Source organism: Oryx dammah, unplaced genomic scaffold (assembly GCF_014754425.2).
Source record: "Oryx dammah isolate SB20612 unplaced genomic scaffold, SCBI_Odam_1.1 HiC_scaffold_2, whole genome shotgun sequence".
Taxonomy (NCBI): Eukaryota; Metazoa; Chordata; class Mammalia; order Artiodactyla; family Bovidae; genus Oryx; species Oryx dammah.
The window spans coordinates 97,832,173-97,854,268 of NW_024070186.1; the positions used below are offsets into that span (position 1 = coordinate 97,832,173).

The following is a 22,096-nucleotide window of genomic DNA, read 5'->3' on the forward strand; positions in this document are numbered from 1 at the left end:
GATAATATACACATTTCAACACTACCCTCTCAAATCATCCCACCCTTGCCTTCTCCCACAGAGTCCAAAAGACTGTTCTTTATACCTGTGTCTCTTTTGCTGTCTCAGATATAGGGTCATCATTACTATCTTTCTAAATTCCATATATATGCATTAGTCTACTGTATTGGTGTTTTTCTTTCTGACTTACTTCACTCTGTATAATAGGCTACAGTTTCATCCACCTCATTAGAACTGAATCAAATGTATTCTTTTTAATGGCTGAGTAATACTCCATTGTGTATATGTACCACAGCTTTCTTATCCATTGATCTGCTGATAGGCATCCATGTCTAGGTTGCTTCCATGTCCTGGCTATTATAAACAGTGCTGCAATGAACATTGGGGTACACGTGTCTCTTTCAGTTCTGGTTTCCTCAGTGTGTATGCTCAGCAGTGGGATTGCTGAGTCGTATGGCAGTTCTATTTCCAGTTTTTTAAGGAATCTCCACACTGTTCTCCATAGTGGCTGTACTAGTTTGCATTCCCACCAACAGTGTAAGAGGGTTCCTTTTTCTCCACACCCTCTCCAGCACTTATTGTTTATAGACATTTTGATAGTAGCCTTTCTGACTGGCGTGAGATGGTACCTCATTGTGGTTTTGATTTGAATTTCTCTGATAATGAGTGATGTTGAGCATCTTTTCATGTGTTTGTTAGCCATCTGTATGTCTTCTTTGGAGAAATGTCTGTTTAGTTCTTTGGCCCATTTTTTGATTGGGTTGTTTATTTTTCTAGAATTGAGCTGCAGGAGCAACTTGTATATTTTTGAGATTAATTCTTTGTCAGTTGCTTCATTTGCTGTTATTTTCTCCCATTCTGAAGGGTGTCTTTTCACCTTGCTTATAGTTTAAAAGTGGGAAATTTTTAACCTTTCAAAGTCTTGATCTGGACTGCCAAAAAGAAATTTTGTGCCTACTAAGAAAAAATAGGGACTTCCCTGATGGCTCAGCAGTAAAGAATCCGCCTGCAATGCAGATGATCCAGGTTGGATCCCTGGGTTGGGAAGATCCCCTGGAGAAGGGAATGGCAATCCACTCCAGTATTATTGCCTGGAGAATTCCATAGACAGAGGAACCTGGCAGGCTATAGTCCATAGGGTCTCAAAGAGTCAGACACGACGGAAACAACTGAGCATGTAAGAAAAAATAAATAGTTCTAACAGTTTTGTGAGTTTTGGTGAAATGGAAGAAAATTTTTTCTTATACTATGTATAGTTTGGACTTAGTATTTCATAAATGAAATAAGAACTAAAGAGTAATCATTTTATGATGAAAAGTTAATGGTCTCATTCATGCTCAGCCTCATCTTCCCAAGTAGAAGAGAATCCCTTCGGAGAAACAGTTAAGTTACACAACTGACCACCTGTTACTTGGGTTTTCTACTTTTAATACATAGTGCAGGCTTCTTCCAGAGACTGGGTGAGCACTTTGGTAGATAGTGGACTTTCCTCAACATAAACAATCTTACTTCTGTGCAAATTGAGTGTCTGATTTTTACAAATTCTAACCTTGATTAGGCCCAGTTAAAGGCCCAAGAGGAGGAGCGTCAGAAGAGGGAGGCAGAAGAAAAGGAGGCTCAGCTTGAGAAAAAAAGAGAAGAGAAGAGACTGAAGAAAATGGTTAGTAGTTTCTGTTTGGTCAGCCATCTGTCCCGTGAAGCCTGCTGTGTGTGACCCTATAGTCCTATGCACCTTCCCTCCCAAGAATTTCTGTCTATAACACTCTTCTCACCTCCACCCTCTTCTCTACCTTACTTAATAACTACCTGCTCATTCCTCAAATCTTAACTCAACCCAGTTAGCTTTTCCTGCCTTGCCCCACCCTCCTCTCTAACCAGGGTTAGGTGAGATCCCCTTTATGGATTCTGAGTATATTTCCTTCAAAGTATTGGGTTGGCCAGAAAGTCCTATCCTGCATGCAACTGAAAATGAATTAACCCCTTGCCCAGAAGAGGAAGTAAAGTCCTTGAATGATGTTTATCCTTCTTGCTATCCCCTCACTTAAATGCTGTAATATAAAATTAACAGTACTGAAATACCATGACACAAAGTCAGTACATCTTTTGTTACATGATTAGAGAATAAGAGTGGAAATAAAACAAGATACGTATACACACAAACATACTCACAGCAAAATAAGGGAATACTCCTGACAATTCCAATTCATTTCTGTAACCAGTCAAGTGGATGTAGTTGGTATTTATAGTTACCTTGTTTCACTAGCCACTACCCCTTTTGTCTTCAGTGAGCATCTCTGCTAGTCATGGGGTGACCTGAACCTTCATTCTGGAAGGGTTTGGCCTGTTAGTAGTCCTGCATGGATTGGGTTGTAGTTTTCCTTTCACCTTATCACAGGGCATGATAATACTAAGAGATACCCTAAGGGTTCTCCTGTATTCCAGTCATATTCATCTTCAGCTCCATTGAGAAGTAGTACCAATTCCCCCTAGTGATCATTGTGTATCTCCCTATGGAAGCATTCCCCCATTTGGAACCAAGACCTCTAGGCCAACAGAACATAAATTTGTGAGAAAAGGAAACCAGAAATGTTGCTAGTGAGTGGTGCCACTCCCACTTCCTCCCCTAGCCTCCTGGCGAAACAGTACCATATACTGGATGCTGATTCAGAGCACAGACAGCCTTCTGGAGAACCTTACCCTAGACCTGCAAGGTACTGCCACCTAACCGGTATTGCAGCTGGGTCTTCCAAAGGTCATTCCACCATACTGGCGAGCAAGCTGCTTCAGGATGGTGGTAAGACCAGTAAATTCCATGTGTATGGGTCCATCGCTCCATTTCTTTTGCTGTCAAGTGAGTTTTGTGATCAGAAGCAATACTGTGTGGAAATCACGATAGTGAAGACGGCATTCAGTAAACCTAGGGATGGTCAGACTGCTATGACAAAACACCACAGGGCAGGTGGCTTACATGACAGAAATTAATTTTCTCACAGTCTAGGAGGCTAGATGTTGAAGATCAGGGTGCTAGCATGGTTGGTTTCTGGTGAGAGCTCTCTTCCTGGTGGTAGAAGGTCACCTTCTCAGTGTATCGTCACATGTCCTTTCCTTGGTGCATGGACACAGCAGGGGAGAGTGACAGTATGTAAGTTCTCTGGTGTCTCTTCTTATAAGGATACTAGTCCTACCCTTAGAACGTGTCATAAGTTATCTAAAATCCCCTCTCTGATAGTTCCAATGTCTCTCTCATATGTGGATTTTGTTCTGATGATGGCTTTATCTTTTCAGTCTGTGTTAATTTCTTATTTTTTAATATGTCTTTACTTTTTGTTGTTGTTGAAAGCCAGACATGTACAGGGCCACGGAAACTGAGGTAAACAGGCCTTCAGTGTGGAGAGTTGTGTTAATCTAGCCAGGAGTCGGGCTACGTTTGAAGTTTGTTGTTGCTCTGAGCCTCATAGACTTCAGTTTTCTCTAGCGACTATTTCTTTGTCCCCTCTTTTGGCTTTAGGTCTTCCCTTTGTGTGGTTCCCTGAGGAAAATCTGTCTCTTGCAGTCCTCCAGCTGTACTCCACTGTTATTACTAGGTTTGCTAGCACGCTGGTGTGGTGGGGATGAGTGGAGCCTTCTCTAATGTTCTGATTAAGTCTCACTCTTTGCAGTGCACAGTATTGGCCATTCAGAAGAATTTTGGCTCTTACTGTAGGGGCAGAGATTTTCCCTGCCCCTGTGTTCCCTTCTTTCAGTCTCCACTGTCTCTCATCTTAGAGCACTTCCCTCTGTAAGGTTCCTCTTTCTCTTAAATGAGATAAGGAGGCTACTCTGGGCACAGTTCCCTGCCCCCCACCCCACCCCCCACCCCCCCGCCATGGCAGCAGCCTCACCCTAATGCCTTCAGGTGGTGCTGCGTGAAGATGAAGGCCAGAAGGAGTCTAGGCAGATTTCCCAGAGGTTGCTGTTCCTCTGCCCCAGCTAGACCCATGATGGGGACTTTATTTGAACTCTCCCTTGATCTTCTCTGTGAATATCTGGTGGAGTTCCTTGCTGTCCAAGGGACTCTCAACAGTCTTCTCCAACACCAAAGTTCAGAAGGATCAATTCTTTGGTGCTCAGCTTTCTTTATAGTTCAACTCTCACATCCATACATGACTACTGGAAAAACCAGAGCTTTGACTAGATGGACCTTTGTTGGCAAAGTAATGTCTCTGCTTTTTAATATGCTGTCTAGGGTGGTCATAACTTTTCTTCCAAGGAGCAAGTATCTTGTAATTTCATGGCTGCAATCACCATCTGCAGTAAATTTGGAGCCCAAAAAAATAAAGTCAGCCACTGTTTCCATTGTTTCCCCATCTGTTTGCCATGAAGTGATGGAACCGGATGCCATGATCTTAGTTTTCTGAATGTTGCGTTTTAAGCCAACTTTTTCACTCTCCTCTTTCATCAAGACGCTCTTTAGTTCTTCTTCACTTTCTGCCATAAGGGTGGTGTTACCTGCATATCTGTTATTGATATTTCTCCTGGCAATCTTGATTCCAGCTTGCGCTTCATCCAGCCCATCATTTCTCATGATGTATTCTTCATATCAGTTAAATAAGCAGGACGACAATATACAGCCTTGATGAACTCGTTTCCCAATTTGGAACCAGTCTGTTGTTCCATGTCCAGTTCTATTGCTTCTTGACCTGCATACAGATTTCTCAGGAGGCAGATAAGGTGGTCTGGTATTCCCATCTCTGAGAATTTTCCACAGTTTGTTGTGATCTACATAGTCAAAGGCTTTGGCATAGTCAATAAAGTAGAAGTAGATGTTTTTCTGGAACTCTCTTGCTTTTTCAATGATCCAACAGATGTTGACAATTTGATCTCTGGTTCCTCTCCTTTTCTAAATCCAGTGTGAACATCTGGAAGTTCATGGTTCACATACTGTTGAAGCCTGGCTTGAAGAATTTTGAGCATTACGTTACTAGTGTGTGCGATGAATGCAATTGTGCAGTAGTTTGAGCATTCCTTGGCATTGCCTTTCTTTGGGATTGGAATGAAGACTGACCTTTTCCAGTCCTGTGGCCACTGCTGAGTTTTCCAGCATTCCAAGATGTCTGGCTTTAGTGAGTGATCACACCATTGTGATTATCTGGGTTGTGAAGATCTTTTTTGTATAGTTCTTCTGTGTATTCCTGTCACATCTTCTTAATATCTTCTGTTTCTGTTAGGTCCCTACCATTTCTGTCCTGTATTATACCCATTTTTCATGAAATGTTTCCTTGGTGTTTCTAATTTTCTTGAAGAGATCTCTAGTCTTTCCCATTCTATTGTTTTCCTCTATTTCTTTGCATTGATCACTGAAGGAGGCTTTGTTATCTCTCCTTGCTAGTCTTTGGAACTCTGCATTCAAATGGGTATATCGTTCCTTTTCTCTGTTGCCTTTCACTTCTCTTCTTTTCACAGCTATTTTTAAGGCCTCCTCAGACAACCATTTTGCCTTTTTGCATTTCTTTTTCTTGGGGATGGTCTTGATTCCTGTCTCCTATACAATGTCACGAACCTCCGTCCATAGTTCATCAGGCACTGTCTAACAGATCTAATCCCTTGAATCTATTTGTCACTTCCTAGTCACTGTATAATCGTAAGGGATTTGATTTAGGTCATATCTGAATGGTGTAGTGGTTTTCCCTGCTTTCTTTAAGTCTGAATTTGGCAATAACGAATTCATGATCTGAGCCACAGTCAGCTCCTGGTCTTATTTTTGCTGACTGTGTAGAGCTTCTCCATCTTTGGCTGCAAAGAATATAACCCGTCTGATTTCAGTATTGATCATCTGGTGATGTCCATGTGTAGAGTCTTCTCTTGTGTTGTTGAAAGAGGGTGTTTGCTATGACAATGCGTTCTCTTGGCAAAACTCTGTTAGGCTTTGCCCTGCTTCATTCTGTACTCCAAGGCCAAATTTGCCCATTATTCCAGGTATTTCTTGACTTCCTATTTTTGCATTCCAGTCCTCTATAATGAAAAGGACATCTCTTTTGGATGTTAGTTCTAGAAGGTCTTGTAGGTCTTCACAGAACTGTTCAACATCAGCTTCCTCAGCATTACTGGTTGGGTCATAGACTTGGATTACTGTGATATTGAATGGTTTGCCTTGGAAATGAGAGATCATTCTGTCATTTTTGAGACTGCATCCAAGTACTACTTTTGAGACTCTTTTGTTGACTATGATGGCTACTCCATTTCTTCTAAGGGATTCTTGCCCACAGTAGTAGATATAGTGGTCATCTGAGTTAAATTCACCCATTCCAGTCCATTTTAGTTCACAGATTCCTAAAATGTCTACGTTCACTCTTGCCATCTCCTGTTTGACCACTTCCAATTTGCCTTGATTCATGGACCTAACATTTCAGGTTCCTATGCAATATTGCTCTTTAGAGCCTCGGACTTTACTTCCATCATCAGTCATATCCACCACTGGGTGGTGTTTTTGCTTTGGCTCCGTCTCTTCATTCTTTCTGAAGTTATTTCTGCACTGATTGCCAGTAGCATATTGGGCACCTACCGACTTGGGGAGTTCATCTTTCAGTGTCCTATCTTTTTGCCTTTTCATACTATTCATGGGGTTCTTATGGCAAGAATACTGAAGTGGTATGCCATTCCCTTCTCCAGTAGACCATGTTTTGTCAGAACTCTCCACCATGACCTGTCCATCTTGGGTGGCCCTACACAGCATGGCTCATAGTTTCATTGAGTTAGACAAGGCTGTGATTCATGTGGTCAGATGGTTAGTTTTCTGTAATTGTGGTTTTCAGTCTGTCTGTCCTCTGATGGAGAAGGATAAGAGGCTTATGGAAGCTTCCTGATGGGAGAGACTGAAGAGACTGACTGAGGGAGAAACTGGGTCTTGTTCTAAGGTGGCCTCTGGAAGGTCCAAAAGTGTTAGTCGCTCAGTCGTGTCCGACTCTTTGTGACCCCATGGACTGTAGCCTGCCAGGCTCCTCTGTCCTTGGAATTCTCCAGGCAGGAATACTGGAGTGGGTTGCCATTCCCTTCTCCAGGGATATTCCTGACCCAGGGATCAAACCCAGGTCTCCTGCATTGCAGGCAGATTCTTTACTGTCTGAGCCACCAGGGAGTCCCAAGGTCCACAAGGGGTAGGTTAAATGTGAGACACCTATTAGACATTGAAATGAAAACATTATATAGGCAGTTGAATATGTAAGCTTGGATATCAAGATTATAGTAAGGAATCTGGCCATCAAAAACATGTCAGTGTTTTAATGCTCTGGATGTGAATGAAATCAACTTGGGATGTTATGTGGAGAGAGAAGAAATGCAAAAATCCAGGACCATGTCTGAGAGTATATGAATAACTACTCAGAGGATGAGCTAGTGAGGTAGAAAGAGTAGCAGGAGAATTACTTATTGAAAAGCTGAGAGAAAAAAAGTATTTCTAGAAGGAAGTGATGGTGGTTAACTGGGCTAAATGCTGCTGGGTGCAGTTAAAAAGAGGACAGACAAACTTTTATTTGGCAACATGGAGATTGTTCATGACATAGACAAGAATGCTTTTAGTGGACTGCTGGGAAGGGAGCCCCATTTCAGGAAGTTGAGGAAAGAATAGGTGGTGAGGCAATAGAGACCATGCATATAGTAGGGGTCATATGGGGTCAAAGAAGAACTTTTTTTTTCTGTTGGTGATTGGTCTTTTTTGTATTATTTTGTTAAAAGATGGGCAGTACCAGTACATATTTGCATATTTATGGGAATGGTCTAGTAGAGAGAGAAAAAATGATACAAGAGAGCAAAAGACCATAAATTACAGGAGTGCCTAGGTGGGAATAAGTTTCAGAGTGCAATGAAAGGGTGACTTATAAAGGATAGAAGGCAAGGTGTGAGAATGGTGTCAAAAGTTCATCAGGCACTCTGTTGTTCTTCTTAATCTTGCTGTAATTCCTTGTCTTTCTTTCAAAGCAGTAGTGGTGGAAATATATATATACATATATACTTCCTTGGTGGTTCAGACAGTAATGAATCTGCTTGCTTATGTGGGAAACCCAGGTTTGATCCCTGGGTCAGGAAGATCCTCTGGAGAAGGGAATGGCAACCCACTCCAGTATTCATGCCTGGAGAATTCCATGGACAGAGGACCCTGGTGGGGTACAGTCCATGGCTTCACAAAGAGTTGGAAATGACTGAGCAACTAACACTCACTTTTCATTTATGTGTGTGTGTATGCGAGCATGTGCACAATTGTGCCTGACTCTTTGCAATGCTGTGGAAACCACCAGGCTCCTCTGTCCATAGGATTCTCCAGGCAGAAATATTAGAGTGGTTTGCTATGCCCTCCTCCAGGGGGTTTTCCCATATATTTATACATATATATATATATATATATATATATATTCAAATGAGTCATTTGTTTCATGTTGTTTGTTGAGTAATTTAAATCAGAAGGTACCCTGATTTTGTGTCCCTTTTTAGCCTGAGTGAAGTATGCTCTGTAAAACTTTAGGTGCATAGATCACCCCCAATATAAGTGTCATCTCAAGGCAGACACTTTGATTTCATGTTATCCTCCCAGTAAATCTTAGACGCAGGCATTATGGACATTTTATATACAAGTAAATGGAAAATATAGTAATAATAGTAAAATACAATCCACTGTATTGAGGAATCCTTAATCAAGGCAGGAAATACACATCTAAATTGCTATATATGAAAACAGAATTTTGTCTCAAGATCTCTGGTTTATTAAACATTTTTCTACTTTTCTATGGAAAAGTAGATTTTTTAAAAAATCTACAAACAACAAATGCTGGAGACAGTGTGGAGAAAAGGGAACCCTCCTACAATGCTGGTGGGAATGTAAATTGGTGCAGTCACTATGGAGAACAGTGTGGAAGTTCCTTAAAAAAATACTAAAAATAGAACCATTGTATGATCCAGCAATCCCACTCCTGGGCATTTATCCAGAAAAGTTGAAAACCCTAGTTGGAAAAGATACATACAGCACAGTGTTCATTGTAGCACTGTTTACAATAATCAGGACATGGAAGCAACTGAGATGTCCATCAACAGAGAACTAGGAAAACAAGATGTGGTACATATATGGTGTGGAATATAGCTCAGTCGTAAAAAAAGAGAACAAAATAATGCCATTTATAGCAACATAGATGGACCTAGAGTTTGTCGTGTTGAGTAAAGTAAGTTAGGCACAGAAAGATAAATATCATATGATATCGCTTATATGTGGAATAAGAAGAGGGTACAAATGAACTGATCTACAAAGTAGAAATAGAGTTACAGATATAGAAAACAAACTTATGGTTACCAAAGAGGAAAGGTGAGTGTGATAAATAAGTTAGGAATTTGGGGAAAGAGATAAGAGATTGGGATTGACATATACACACTACTATAATATAAAATAGATAACTAATAAGGACCTGCTGTATAGCCCAGAGAACTTTACTCGATACTCTGTAATGGCCTGTATGGGAAGACAATCTTAAAAAGAGTGAATATATGTATATGTATAATTGATTCACTTTGCTGTACACCTGAAACCAGCACAACATTGTAAATCAGTACTCCAATAAAAATGTTAATAAATTAGTTAAATAGACCATTTCCCCCCACAAACCATCTGAACATGGCTTTGCTTAGGAGCCTACAACACCAGCCATAGGGCTGTATTATAACTGAAGATAACTTAGCTGTGCATGTGCATAGGATTGGCCAAGCCCAAGGGCTTCTCCAGAGGCTTACTGTCTGTGTTAGATGCCTGTCTGCAATTTGCAACTGCTGCCTTGGACATTTCAGTGAATGTGAAAATGGCCACCTTTTGACTTCCTCCCCACTTAACTCTTGGCTCTCTCTTGTTGGTCTTGGTGGTGCTTTAGTCACTAAGTCATGTCTGACTCTTGCGAGCCCGTGGACTGTAGCCCACCAGGCTCCTATGTCCATGGGGTTCTCCAGGCAAGAATACTGGAGTGGGTTGCCATTTGCTTCTCCAGAGGATCTTCCCAACCCAGGAGTCAAACCCAAGTCTCCTGCATTGCAGGCAGATTCTTTACCAACTGAGCTATAAGGGAAGCCCTTGTTAGTCATAAGAAGATTCTTATAAATAACTTTTGTTTCTATCCATTCAACATATAAAATGTCTGTAATAAAGATTATGAAGATAATTTTGGTTTAATCCTTTAGAGAATATGGACATTTCCTTTTTGGTGAGGAATGTGTACAGATACAGGAAGTTTGGCTTGGAAGATCAGAGCAAATATCCCTCTATAATAGAAATGTTCCAGTGCCTTCTCTCTTTTTTTTTCCCCTCAGAGAAGACTTAAGACTATTAAGTAGATTGTCAGAATCAGCCAATTCACTACAACCATTCTCTTGAAGTGAAATTGTAGGAAATGAAGACAAAAGAAGCTTAAATTATGAGTTTTTTAAAAATTTTTACTGCTGAAACTGACAACTACTGTGAAGACAGTGTGAAGTCTTTGCTTTTACTCCTGTGACTTTTGTTAACAGCAGCCACTGTATTTTTAATGGAGTATCTTTGAAGTTATTCATATATAAATTTCTACCCTATGATCTAAATGAAGGGGCTATATTGCTGTTTTCCATAATAATAAGGGAAAAATACTGATTTCTCTCCTAACTGAATGAATATTTTACTTTCTAGTAACTTGGTAAGATGTGAATCATTTCTGTGAACAATCCTAAATAATTCAAAGGATATGCATAGCTCTGATTCCTGTAGGACTCATGAGGAACTTTTTCTCCCCTTCTTGGCAGAGTGGCTTCCTTTTTTTTTAATGTTCCCGAGTTCTGTTATCATGAATTGCATGCTATTTAGTGGTTATATATTCAAATTAAAGTAATTAGTGATTTGTTGAAATTCATGATTTTTCAGGTCATTGCATCTTTACTTTTTGTTCAGTTTTATTGAGGTGTAATTGACAAAATTGTAAGATACTTAAAATGTATATACAATATGGGATTCCCACTGGGTTAATTAATATGTCCATTACTTTACATATTTATTATGCATGTGTGTGTAAGAAAGCTTACATTCTTCTCCCTTAGTAAATTTCAAAATTGTGAGAATATTATCAACTATATTTACCTTGTTACACATTAGGTTCTCAGACCTTATTCATCTTGTAACTGAAAATTTGTACCCTTTTTCTGGGCCTTGCCTATTTCTCCCACCTCAAAAGGCACTAGCATTTCTCTCTCTGTTTCTGTAAGTTCAACTTGTTTTTCTTCTTTTTTTTTTTTTAAGATTCCAATCAGTGTTTGTCTCAGTCTTGCTTATTTTACTGAGCATAATGCCCTCAGGATTTATCCATATGTCAATAATGATAGTATTTCCTTCTTTTCTAAGGCTGAGTAATATTCCATTGTGAGAATGAATAGTAAATTTTTTTATCCATTCATATGTCAATGGATACCTACTTTGTTTCCATTCCTTGGCTATTGTGAATAATGCTTCAATAAATAACAGCAGTACACATATATCAGTGGAAGTGAGAAATAGATTTAAGGGACTAGATCTGATAGTGCCTGATGAACTATGGATGGAGGTTTGTGACACTGTACAGGAGACAGGAATCAAGACCATCCCCACGGAAAAAAAATGCAAAAAAGAAGAATGGCTGTCTGAGGAGACCTTACAAATAGCTGTGAAAGACGGGAAGCAAAAAGGAAAGGAGAAAAGGAAAGATATACCCATTTGAATGCAGAGTTCCAAAGGATAGCAAGGAGATATAAGAAAGCCATCCTCAGCGATCAATGCAAGATCTCTTCAAGAAAATTAGAGATACCAGGGGATCCCTTATGATTATACAGTGGAAGTGAGAAATAGATTTAAGGGCCTAGATCTGATAGATAGAGTGCCTGATGAACTATGGAATGAGGTTCGTGACATTGTACAGGAGGCAGGGATCAAGACCATCCCCACGGAAAAGAAATGCAAAAAAGCAAAATGGCTGTCTCGGGAGGCCTTACACATAGCTGTGAAAAGAAGAGAGGCGAAAAGCAAAGAAGAAAAGGAAAAATATAAGCATCTGAATGAAAGTGAAAGAGGAGAGTGAAAAAGTTGGCTTAAAGCTCAACATTCAGAAAACGAAGATTATGGCATCCGGTCCCATCACTTCATGGGAAATAGATGGGGAAACAGTAGAAACAGTGTCAGACTTTATTTTTTTGGGCTCCAAAATCACTGCAGATGGTGACTGCAGCCATGAAATTAAGACACTTACTCCTTGGAAGAAAAGTTATGACCAACCTAGATAGTATATTCAAAAGCAGAGACATTACTTTGCCAACTAAGGTCCGCCTAGTCAAGGCTATGGTTTTTCCTGTGGTCATGTATGGATGTGAGAGTTGGACTGTGAAGAAGGCTGAGTGCCGAAGAATTGATGCGTTTGAACTGTGGTGTTGGAGAAGACTCTTGAGGGTCCCTTGGACTGCAAGGAGATCCAACCAGTCCATTCTGAAGGAGATCAACCCTGGGATTTCTTTGGAAGGAATGATGCTAAAGCTGAAGCTGCAGTACTTTGGACACCTCATGTGAAGCGTTGACTCATTGGAAAAGACTCTGATGCTGGGAGAGACTTGGGGACAGGAGGAGAAGGGGATGACCGAGGATGAGATGGCTGGATGGCATCACAGACCTGATGGACGTGAGTCTGAGTGAACTCTGGGAGATGGTGATGGACAGGGAGGCCTGGCGTGCTGCGATTCATGGAGTTGCAAAGAGTCGGACACGACTGAGCGACTGAACTGAAGCATCTGAATGCAGAGTTCCAAAGAATAGCCAGAAGAGATAAGAAAGCCTTCTTCAGCAATCAGTGCAAAGAAATAGAGGAAAAGAACGGAATGGGAAGACTAGAGATCTCTTCAAGAAAATTAGAGATACTAAGGGAACATTTCATGCAAAGATGGGCTTGATAAAGGACAGACATGGTATGGACCTAACAGAAGCAGAAGATATTAAGAAGAGGTGGCAAGAACACACGGAAGAACTATACAAAAAAGATCTTCATGACCCAGATAATCATGATGATGTGATCACTCACCTAGAGCCAGACATCCTGGAATGTGAAGTCAAGTGGGCCTTAGGAAGCATCACTACAAACAAAGCTAGTGGAGGTGATGGAATTCCAGTTGAGCCATTTCACATCCTGAAAGACGATGCTGTAAAAGTGCTGCACTCAGTATGCCAGCAAATATGGAAGACTCAGCAGTGGCCACAGGACTGGAAATGTCAGTTTTCATTCCAATCCCAAAGAAAGGCAATGTCAGAGAATGCTCAAACTACTGCACAATTGCACTCATCTCACACACTAGTAAAGTAATGCTTAAAATTCTCCAAGCCAGGCTTCAGCAATACGTGAACTGTGAACTTCCAGATGTTCAAGCTGGTTTTAGAAAAGGCAGAGGAACCAGAGATCAAATTGCCAACATCCACTGGATCATCAAAAAAACGAGAGTTCCAAAAAAACATCTATTTCTGCTTTATTGACTATGCCAAAGCCTTTGACTGTGGATCATAATAAGCTGTGGAAAATTCTGAGAGAGATGGGAATCCCAGACCACCTGACCTGCCTCTTGAGAAATCTGTATGCAGGTCAGGAAGCAACAGTTAGAACTGGACATGAAACAACAGACTGGTTCCAAATAGGAAAAGGAGTACATCAAGGCTATATACTGTCACCCTGCTTATTTAACTTATCTGCAGAGTACATCATGAGAAACACTGGGCTGGATGAAGCACAAGCTGGAATCAAGATTGCCAGGAGAAATATCAATAACCTCGGATATGCAGATGACACACCCTTATGGCAGAAAGTGAAGAGGAACTAAAGAGCTTCTTGATGAAAGTGAAAGAGGAGAGTGAAAAAGTTGGCTTAAAGCTCAACATTCAGAAAACTAAGATCATGGTATCCAGTCCCATCACTTCATGGTAGATAGATGTGGAAACAGTGGCTGACCTTATTTTTCTCAGCTCCAAAATCACTGCAGATGGTGACTGCAGCAGCCATGAAATTAAAAGACGCTTACTCCTTGGAAGAAAAGTTATGACCAACCTAGATAGCATATTAAAAAGGAGAAACATTACTTTGCCAACAAAGGTCCATCTAGTCAAGGCTTTGGTTTTTCCAGTGGTCATGTATGGATGTGAGAGTTGGACTATAAAGAAAGCTTAGCACCAAAGAATTGATGCTTTTAAATTGTGGTGTTGGAGAAGACTCTTGAGAGTCCTTTGGACAGCAAGGAGATCCAACCAGTCCATCCTAAAGGAGATCAGTCCTGGGTGTTTATTGGAAGGACTGATGAAGCTCAAACTCCAATACTTTGGCCACCTGATGTGCAGAGCTGACTCGTTGGAAAAGACCCTGATGCTGGGAAAGATTGAGGGTTGGAGGAGAAAGGGGACAGAGGATGAGATGGTTGGATGGCATCATCAACTCGATGGACATGGGTTTGGGTGGACTCCAGGAGTTGGTGATGGACAGGGAGGCCTGGCCTGCTGCAGTTCATGAGGTTGCAAAGAGTCGGACAGGACTGAGCGACTGAACTGAACTGACACATATATCTTTGAGTTAGTGATTTTGTCTCCTATTGGATATATACTCAGAAGTAAGATTGCTGGGTAATATGGTAGTTCATTTGTAATTTATTGAGGAACCTGCATACTGTTTTCCTTAGTGGCTGTACCAGTTTACATTCCTCCACAGTGTACAACGGTTCCCTTTTTTCCACATCCTCATTAGCATTTGTTATCCCTTGTCTTTTTGTTAATTGCCATCCTAACAGGTGTGAGGTGATAGCTTAATGTGGTTTTGATTTGTATACCCCTGATGTATATTGAACACTTTTTCACATACCTGTTGGCCACTTGTGTGTGTCTTCTTTGGAAAATAGTCTGTTCAGATCCTTTACCCATTTTTTCAAATGAGTTTTTTGTTGTGTGTTTTTTTTTTTTTTTGCTTTTGAGTTATATGAGTTCCTTGTATATTTTGGATATTAACCCTTTACTGGGAATGTGGTTGCAAATATTTTCTCCCATTCCATAGGTTGTGTTTTCATTGTGTTGTTGGTTTCCCTTCCTGTACAGAAGCTTTTTAGTTTGATGTAGTCCTGCTTATTTATTTTGGCTTTTGTTGCCTTTGCTTTTGGGAGAAGGCAATGGCACCGCACTCCAGTACTCTGGCCTAGAAAATCCCATGGACAGAGGAGCCTGGAAGTTCCCTGAGGGTTGGAAATGACTGACCAACTTCCCTTTCACTTTTCACTTTCATGCATTGGAGAAGGAAATGGCAACCCATTCCAGTGTTCTTGCCTGGAGAATCCCAGGGACAGGGGAGCCTGGTAGGCTGCCGTCTATGGGGTCGCACAGAGTCGGACACTGAAGCGACTTAGCAGTAGCAGCCTTTGCTTTTGGTGTCAAATCCAAGATTTTGATTACTGATTCAGTCTCTTTACCAGTAATTAGTCTGTTCAGTTTTCTGATTCTTCATGATTCAGTCACAGTAGGGTGCATGTTTCTAGGAATCTATCCATTTCTTATGTTATCTAACTTGTTGGCATTTAATTGTTTATAGTAGCTTTTTATGATTCTTAGTATTTCTCAGTTTTTTGCAGTAATGTCTTTCATTTCTGACTTTGTCTTTTTTTCCCTTAGTCTAGCTAATGGTTTGTCGGGGTGGGGGGGGGTTGTTTTTTTAAAACAGTTCTTAGCGTCCGTGATCTTTTTAATCATCTTTCTAGTCTCTCTTTCATTTATTTCTGTTTTAATCTTTATCTCCTTCCTACTGCTAACTTTGGGCTTAGCTTGTTCTTCTAGTTCCTTGAAGTGTATAGTCAGGTTGTTTATTTGAGATCTTTTTTCTTAATGTAAGACTTTAAACTGACCTAGTAGAACTGCTTTTGCTGCATCCCATAAGTTCAGGTATGTTGTGTTTCCATTTTCATTTTATCAGATTCTTCATTATTTAATTTTCCTTTTGATTTCTTTTATGACCCTTGGTTGTTCAGAATCATGTTGTTTAATCTCCACATATTTGTGAATTTTCCAGTTTTCCTCTTATATTGATTTCTAATTTTATAACATTGAAGTTGGAAAATATGCTTGATATGATTTCAGTCTTTTAAAATTTATTAAGACTTGTTTTATGGCCTAACATATGATCCATCCTGAAGAATGTTCCATGTACACTTGAGAAAAATATGTATTCTGCTGCCAGTGGATAAAATGTTCTGTGTATATCTATTGATTCCATCTGATCTAACTTGTTATTTAAGTCCAGTACATCCTTGTTGATTTTCTGTTTGGGTGATCTGTCCATTGTTGGAAGTGGCTTATCAAAATCCACTACTATTACTGTATTTCTGCCTACTTCTCACTTCAAAATGTTAACATTTGCTTTATATATATTTAGGTGCTCCAGTGTTGAGTGCGTGTTATTTAAATTGTTATATCCTCTTGACTGACTGCTTTATCATGACAGAATGTCACTTGTTATAGTTTTATATAGGCCTAATGGCTCTATTGTCTGATATAAATACAGCTACCCCTGTTCTCCTTACAATCCAAACTACCTGTTTGCATAGAATATCTTCTCCATCCCATCACTTTCAGTCTATTGTGTCCTTAAAGCTGGAGTGAGCCTCTCATTGAAAGCATATAGTCAGGTCTTATGTTTTTATCCATTCAACTACTCTGTGTTTTTTGAATGAGGATTTAATCTATGTACATTTAAAGTAATTATTAATAGATGTTATCTTGCTATTTTGCCATTTTAATTATTTTCTAGCTGTTTTGTAATTTATTTTTTTCCTTTCTTCCTGAGTTCTTTTGATTATATGTATTGTGCTATGATTATATTTTGTATATTTACTGTAAGTTTATGCTTTGTGGTTACCATAAGGCTTATATAAAACATTTTGTAATCATAACAGTCTTTAAGCTGATAATTTTGAATGCACACAAAAACTCTGTATTTTTATACTTCTGCCACCATATTTGTGTTACTGTCACACTTTACATCTTTTTATATTGTGTATCAAATTATTTAGTTGTTTTTAATACTTTTGTCTTAACTTGTACTAGAGTTTTAAGTGACTCACCATTACAATATTGAGTATTCTGCATTTAACAATATATTTACCTTTATTAGTAAGTTTATACTTAATATATTTTCATATTACTGGTTAGAGAACATTGTTCCTGGGTAGAATATTCTTAAATGGCAGTTTTTTCTTTCAGCACTTGAATATAACATCCCACTTCTCTGGCCTGCGAGGTTTCTGTTGAAAAATCCACTGATGGTTTTGCACTATCAGTGTATAAGGAATGGCTTTGTATATAAGTTACTTTTTTCTATTGTTTTTAAGATTCTTTGTCTTTAATTTTTAACAATTTAAAGTGTCTTTGTGCCTGTGTCTTTAGATTCATCTTGATATTTTTTGGGCTTCCTGAACCTGGATATCTGTTTCTTTCTCAAGGTTAGGGAAGTTTTCAGCCAGTATTTCTCTGAATAAGCTTTGTTCTCTTTTCTCTTTCTGGGACTCATATAATATATATATTCTCCCTTTGATGATATGCCATTGGTCCCTTAAGCTATTTTCACTTTTTGTCATTATTTTTTCTTTTTGTTTCTCGGATTGGATGAATTCCACTGTTCTGTCTGTAAGCTGGCTGAATCTTTTTCCTTCAGTTTAGTGTGCCGTTGAACCCCTTTGTTGAATTTTTCAGTTTGATTATTGTATTCTTCAGCTGTGTGATTTATGTTTGGTACTTTTTAATGTTTTCTGTTTCTGTTGAAATTCTCACTTTGTGCATTGCTCTCCTGACGTCAGTTAGCATCCTTATCACCATTATTTTGAAAACACTATTGGGTAAATTGGACTTCCCTGATGGTTCGGACGGTAAAGCGTCTGCCTTCAATGCAGGAGACCTGGGTTCAATCCCTGGGTTGGGAAGATCTCCTAGAGAAGGAAATGGCAACCCACTCCAGTATTCTTGCCTGGAAAATTCTTGCTCTTCCATGGATGGAGGAGCCTGGTAGGCAACAGTCCATGGGGTCGCAAAGAGTCAGATATGACTGAGCGACTTCACTATTGGGTAAATCACTTATCTCCATTTCATTAAGATTGGTTTCTGGAAGTTTATCTTGCTCTTTTGTTTGGAACATAGTTCTCTGTTTCTTTATTTTTCTTGACTCTCTGTGTTGGTTTCTGTACATTAAACAGTCACCTCTCCTAGTCTTGACAGAGTGGTCTCAAGAAGATGAACTCATCAGTCATCCTGGCCCAGATTCCTGGTCGTCTCTCAAACCTTTGTGATTGTCAAAGCCACTGTCTCTGTCTTTAGTAACTCCGCCTGTTTGAGTATGTGTCCAGACTTATCAGTGTCCCCAAAGAAAGGATCTCAGTCAGTACCTTGATGCACACTGATTAGAAGCTGTACCCTCAAGCAGCACCTATGCTGAGTGTGTGTGTGTGTGTATATATATATATATATATATATATATGGTATATAGTTAAGCCCCTTCCAGGGAGAAACTAGGAGATGTGTGTTTTTCCTGCTCCCTTTCACTGAACCCTGGTGTATAGCCCTGGAGCTGGGTGGCCAAGGCAATGGGGCTGGAGTCCTTCTGTGCCTATCTAAAACCTGCTTGTTTGCCATAGTCCTATGGGACTTGTGATTCTAAGTTCCATTGGCTATCAAAGCCCAGAGGCTCATCCCTCTCAGGTTACGGTCACTGAAGTTAGCATCTAAAACATGTGTATAAGCCAACATGTATATAAGCTCCCTTCAGAGAAATGCTAGCAATCTGGTTTTACCTTTGGAATGAGCCAGAGGGAGAAAGCAAAGGAAGTACCTAAAGGCTCTCTCAGCCTTTAGGAAGGATCTCAGCCAGTTCCTAGATGCAAGCTAAATTAGAATCTGAACCCTCAAGCAGCAGCTTGTAAAATATGCAGTCACATTCCTTTCAGGGAAAGCCTGGGTGATGGACTTTTTTGCCTGATTTCTCAGAACTGATCGTAGGAGCATAGCCACAGTGAGTACCTCACATCCATTAAGACCTGTTTCTTTGTTTGCTATAGTCTTGTGTGTCTCATGGACACAAGCCTTATTGGCTTTCAGAGCTAGGTGTTTGGGGGGGCCCATCCCTTACTTGAATGGTTATCTTTAAAATCGGGATGCTAGAAGTGTAGTCCAAACCCTTCATTCCTCGTGGAGACACTGAGGAATCCCTATGGATTGGGATGGCTCAGTGCCATCTCTCCCAATTATATGGCACTGAGCCAGGGATGGAGTTTATGGTGAGACTGTCTCAGTCTTTCCTGTCAGTATTTTTGATATATCAGTGTGGGTATTTTCTCATTTGCTTGATGTGGAAAAGTCACACAGCTAGTTTATGGACTTCTTTCAGAGGGAACTGCTCCATATGTAGCTATACATTCCATGCATCCAAAGGAGGAAGGAAGTTTAGTAGCCTCCTATCTCACCATTTTGGTTCCTCCTCGGCATTTTTACTTTTTTTTTTTTCCAGAAACAACTAGAGAAGCAGAAGAGAATTAAGAGGAACCAGCAGCTGGAAGCAATAGCCAAAGAACACTATGAAAGGGTATTGCTAAGAAATAAAGGTCTGGAGCCTTGGAAGAGGCTAAGAATGCGAAGCATGCAAAACCTCCAGGTATAGTGTCACACTCTTACCCACCTCCCCCGCCAACTCAATAAGTGGACTTTCAAATAAACACCCAATTAGGCCTTGAGGTGGTTTGGGGATTTAAAAGTCAGAAAGATAAATGAATTGAGTGTGGATATTTATTTGTTTCAGATAACAGTTTGAATTTGGTCTTCCAAGGTAGGTAAAGACTTCTGTAACTGAATCGATTAGAAAACACTAGAGTTCCATTTTTTATTAGAGACCTCCAAGGCAGGATGAATAGAGGCCTCTCAATTTTAGCAGTGTGTAGCTAAAACAGCAGTGTATAGCTAGCTAGGTAATAAAGGAAAAATCATTACCATAAGGTATACTAATCAGATTTTTGCTGCAATAAAGCTGCCTAACATACAGCCCTAAAATTCTGTGGCTTACAATCCAAGAATTTATTTCCTACAGACATGTTTGTGAGAAAGTTTAGGTTGAGTTCAGGTCTCTGCACAGCCTCTCTTACTGGCTCCAGCTGTTCTTCAGGGGAAACCTTCACCTGGCAAATGTCTGAAGTACAAAAGCCAAACCCAGTTACGTAAACGCTTATGCAACCTGGGCTTGTATCATGTCCACTAACATTCCATTGGCCACAGGAAGTCATAGGGCCAAACTCAGAGTCACTGAGCGGAGAAAGAGGCTCTATCTACTCCACTGGGAGACAGGATGAAATCACAAGCAAGCTGTGGGTGTCTAATCCTATTATCAGGAACAGTAATCCATTCTACCATACAGAGATAAATCAAATATCACTGAAATTCAAATTTATCCAGTGCACAGAACAGAGCATTTAACTAAATAATCAAAACTTCAAAATAGATAAAATGTTATCTGTAGAATTCTATTTCATAATAAGGTCAGTAATACATACTAGTTATGACCACTCTTGTTTATACATTTGGCCAAGTGAATACTGAAAAGGCTAATATTTTTGGTTGTGAAAACTAGGATTAAAGATGAACAATAATGTTCTACATCATAAGAATCCTTGAAGATTATACCTTTGTGAATGTGACTCAGGTTACTCTTTTTCCTCCCCTAGCCAATCTGTTCACCTTTCATTCTCTTTGTTCTCTTCTATTTTCACACTTTCTTTCCTTTTTATCTTTTCTAAATGCCCTCCATACTGTTTTTCTATGTCCCCGATTTTTTGTCCTCTGCCTCTTAATGCCTCTTAGTGTTCTGGAACTACTGAGTATCCCAAACCAGCTAAGGAGGCCAATTTATGGCAGTCAGGCCTAAGGGCATGAGGAGCCCTCCTATTGGAGGCTTTGCCCCATCTGTGCCCCAAAGTGAAAAGTCACTCAGTCATGTCCAACTCTTTGCGACCCCATGGACTATACAGTCCATGGACTTCTCCAGGCCAGAATATTGGAGCAGGGAGCCTTTCCCTTCTCCAGGGGATCTTCCCAACTCGGGGATTGAACCCAGGTCTCCCACATTGCAGATGGAGTCTTTACCAGCTGAACCACATTATTTTCCTGATAATGAAATGGGAGGGCTGAGCCTTAATCTATTGAGTAAACAAGTGTGGAAATGAAATTTGAATGGAAGTTTGCTTCTTGTAATATACTACCACTACCACAAAGATTAGTCATATCAAATAGTTTACTATCCATTTATGTGCTCCTAGTTTTATCTGGCTTTTGTCTATTTCTTTGTTTTTAATTATTAATACACAAAAAGCAGAGAGGGAATAACTCACTCTTATATTCTTATCAGCTCTTCTTTTTTTTGGCCCTGTTTTTGACTGAATAAAATCAAAGGTATAAAGTTTATGAAGAAAATAATCTAGTGTGAATAACCAAATTTTTAATATTTATTTGGCTGCACCAGGTTGTAGTTGCAGTACTCCAAGGGATCTTCGCTGCCACGTGCAGGGTCTTTGTTGTGGCATGCAGGATCTTTAGTTGAGGCATGCGGAATCTAGTTCCCTGACCAGGGATGGAACCCATGCCTCCTGCACTGGGAGTTTGAAGTCAGCCACCGGACCACCAAGGAAGACCCCCAAATTAAGTTTTTAAAAATTTATTTATAAGAATGTAAAAAGAAACCAGAGTTTGAGTTCAAAATGACAGCATAGGCTTTAAATATAGAAAAATTTAATTAAAACCAGAAAAACACAGATATGAATCCAGCATTTCCAAACTTTCCTATTCATGAAACCATCTGGAAAGCTTGTAAAAATGCATGTTCCTGTTCCCACCCCCAGGTGTTCTCAGTAGCTCTGGGTTGTTGGCTGGGGCGATGGGGGTGGTATGTCAGGGACTCTGCATTTTTTAAATGTAGTCCAGGACCTTCCCTGGTGACCCAGTGGTTAATACTCCACCTTCCAGTGCAAGGGACATGGGTTCAATCCCTGGTCAAGGAACTATGATCCC

General features: G+C 40.0%; 1 protein-coding gene across 2 annotated transcripts in view; it reads left to right on the forward strand.

Moving 5' to 3' along the window:
- CCDC191 (coiled-coil domain containing 191) overlaps window positions 1-22,096 on the forward strand; it is a 97,321-nt gene that overhangs the window by 58,058 nt on the left and 17,167 nt on the right. For both annotated transcript variants that reach the window (XM_040224095.1, XM_040224106.1), the window contains 2 exons: window positions 1,559-1,660; window positions 19,554-19,697. In XM_040224095.1, the coding sequence (XP_040080029.1) occupies window positions 1,559-1,660; window positions 19,554-19,697 (246 nt within the window). The remainder of the gene's footprint in view (window positions 1-1,558; window positions 1,661-19,553; window positions 19,698-22,096) is intronic.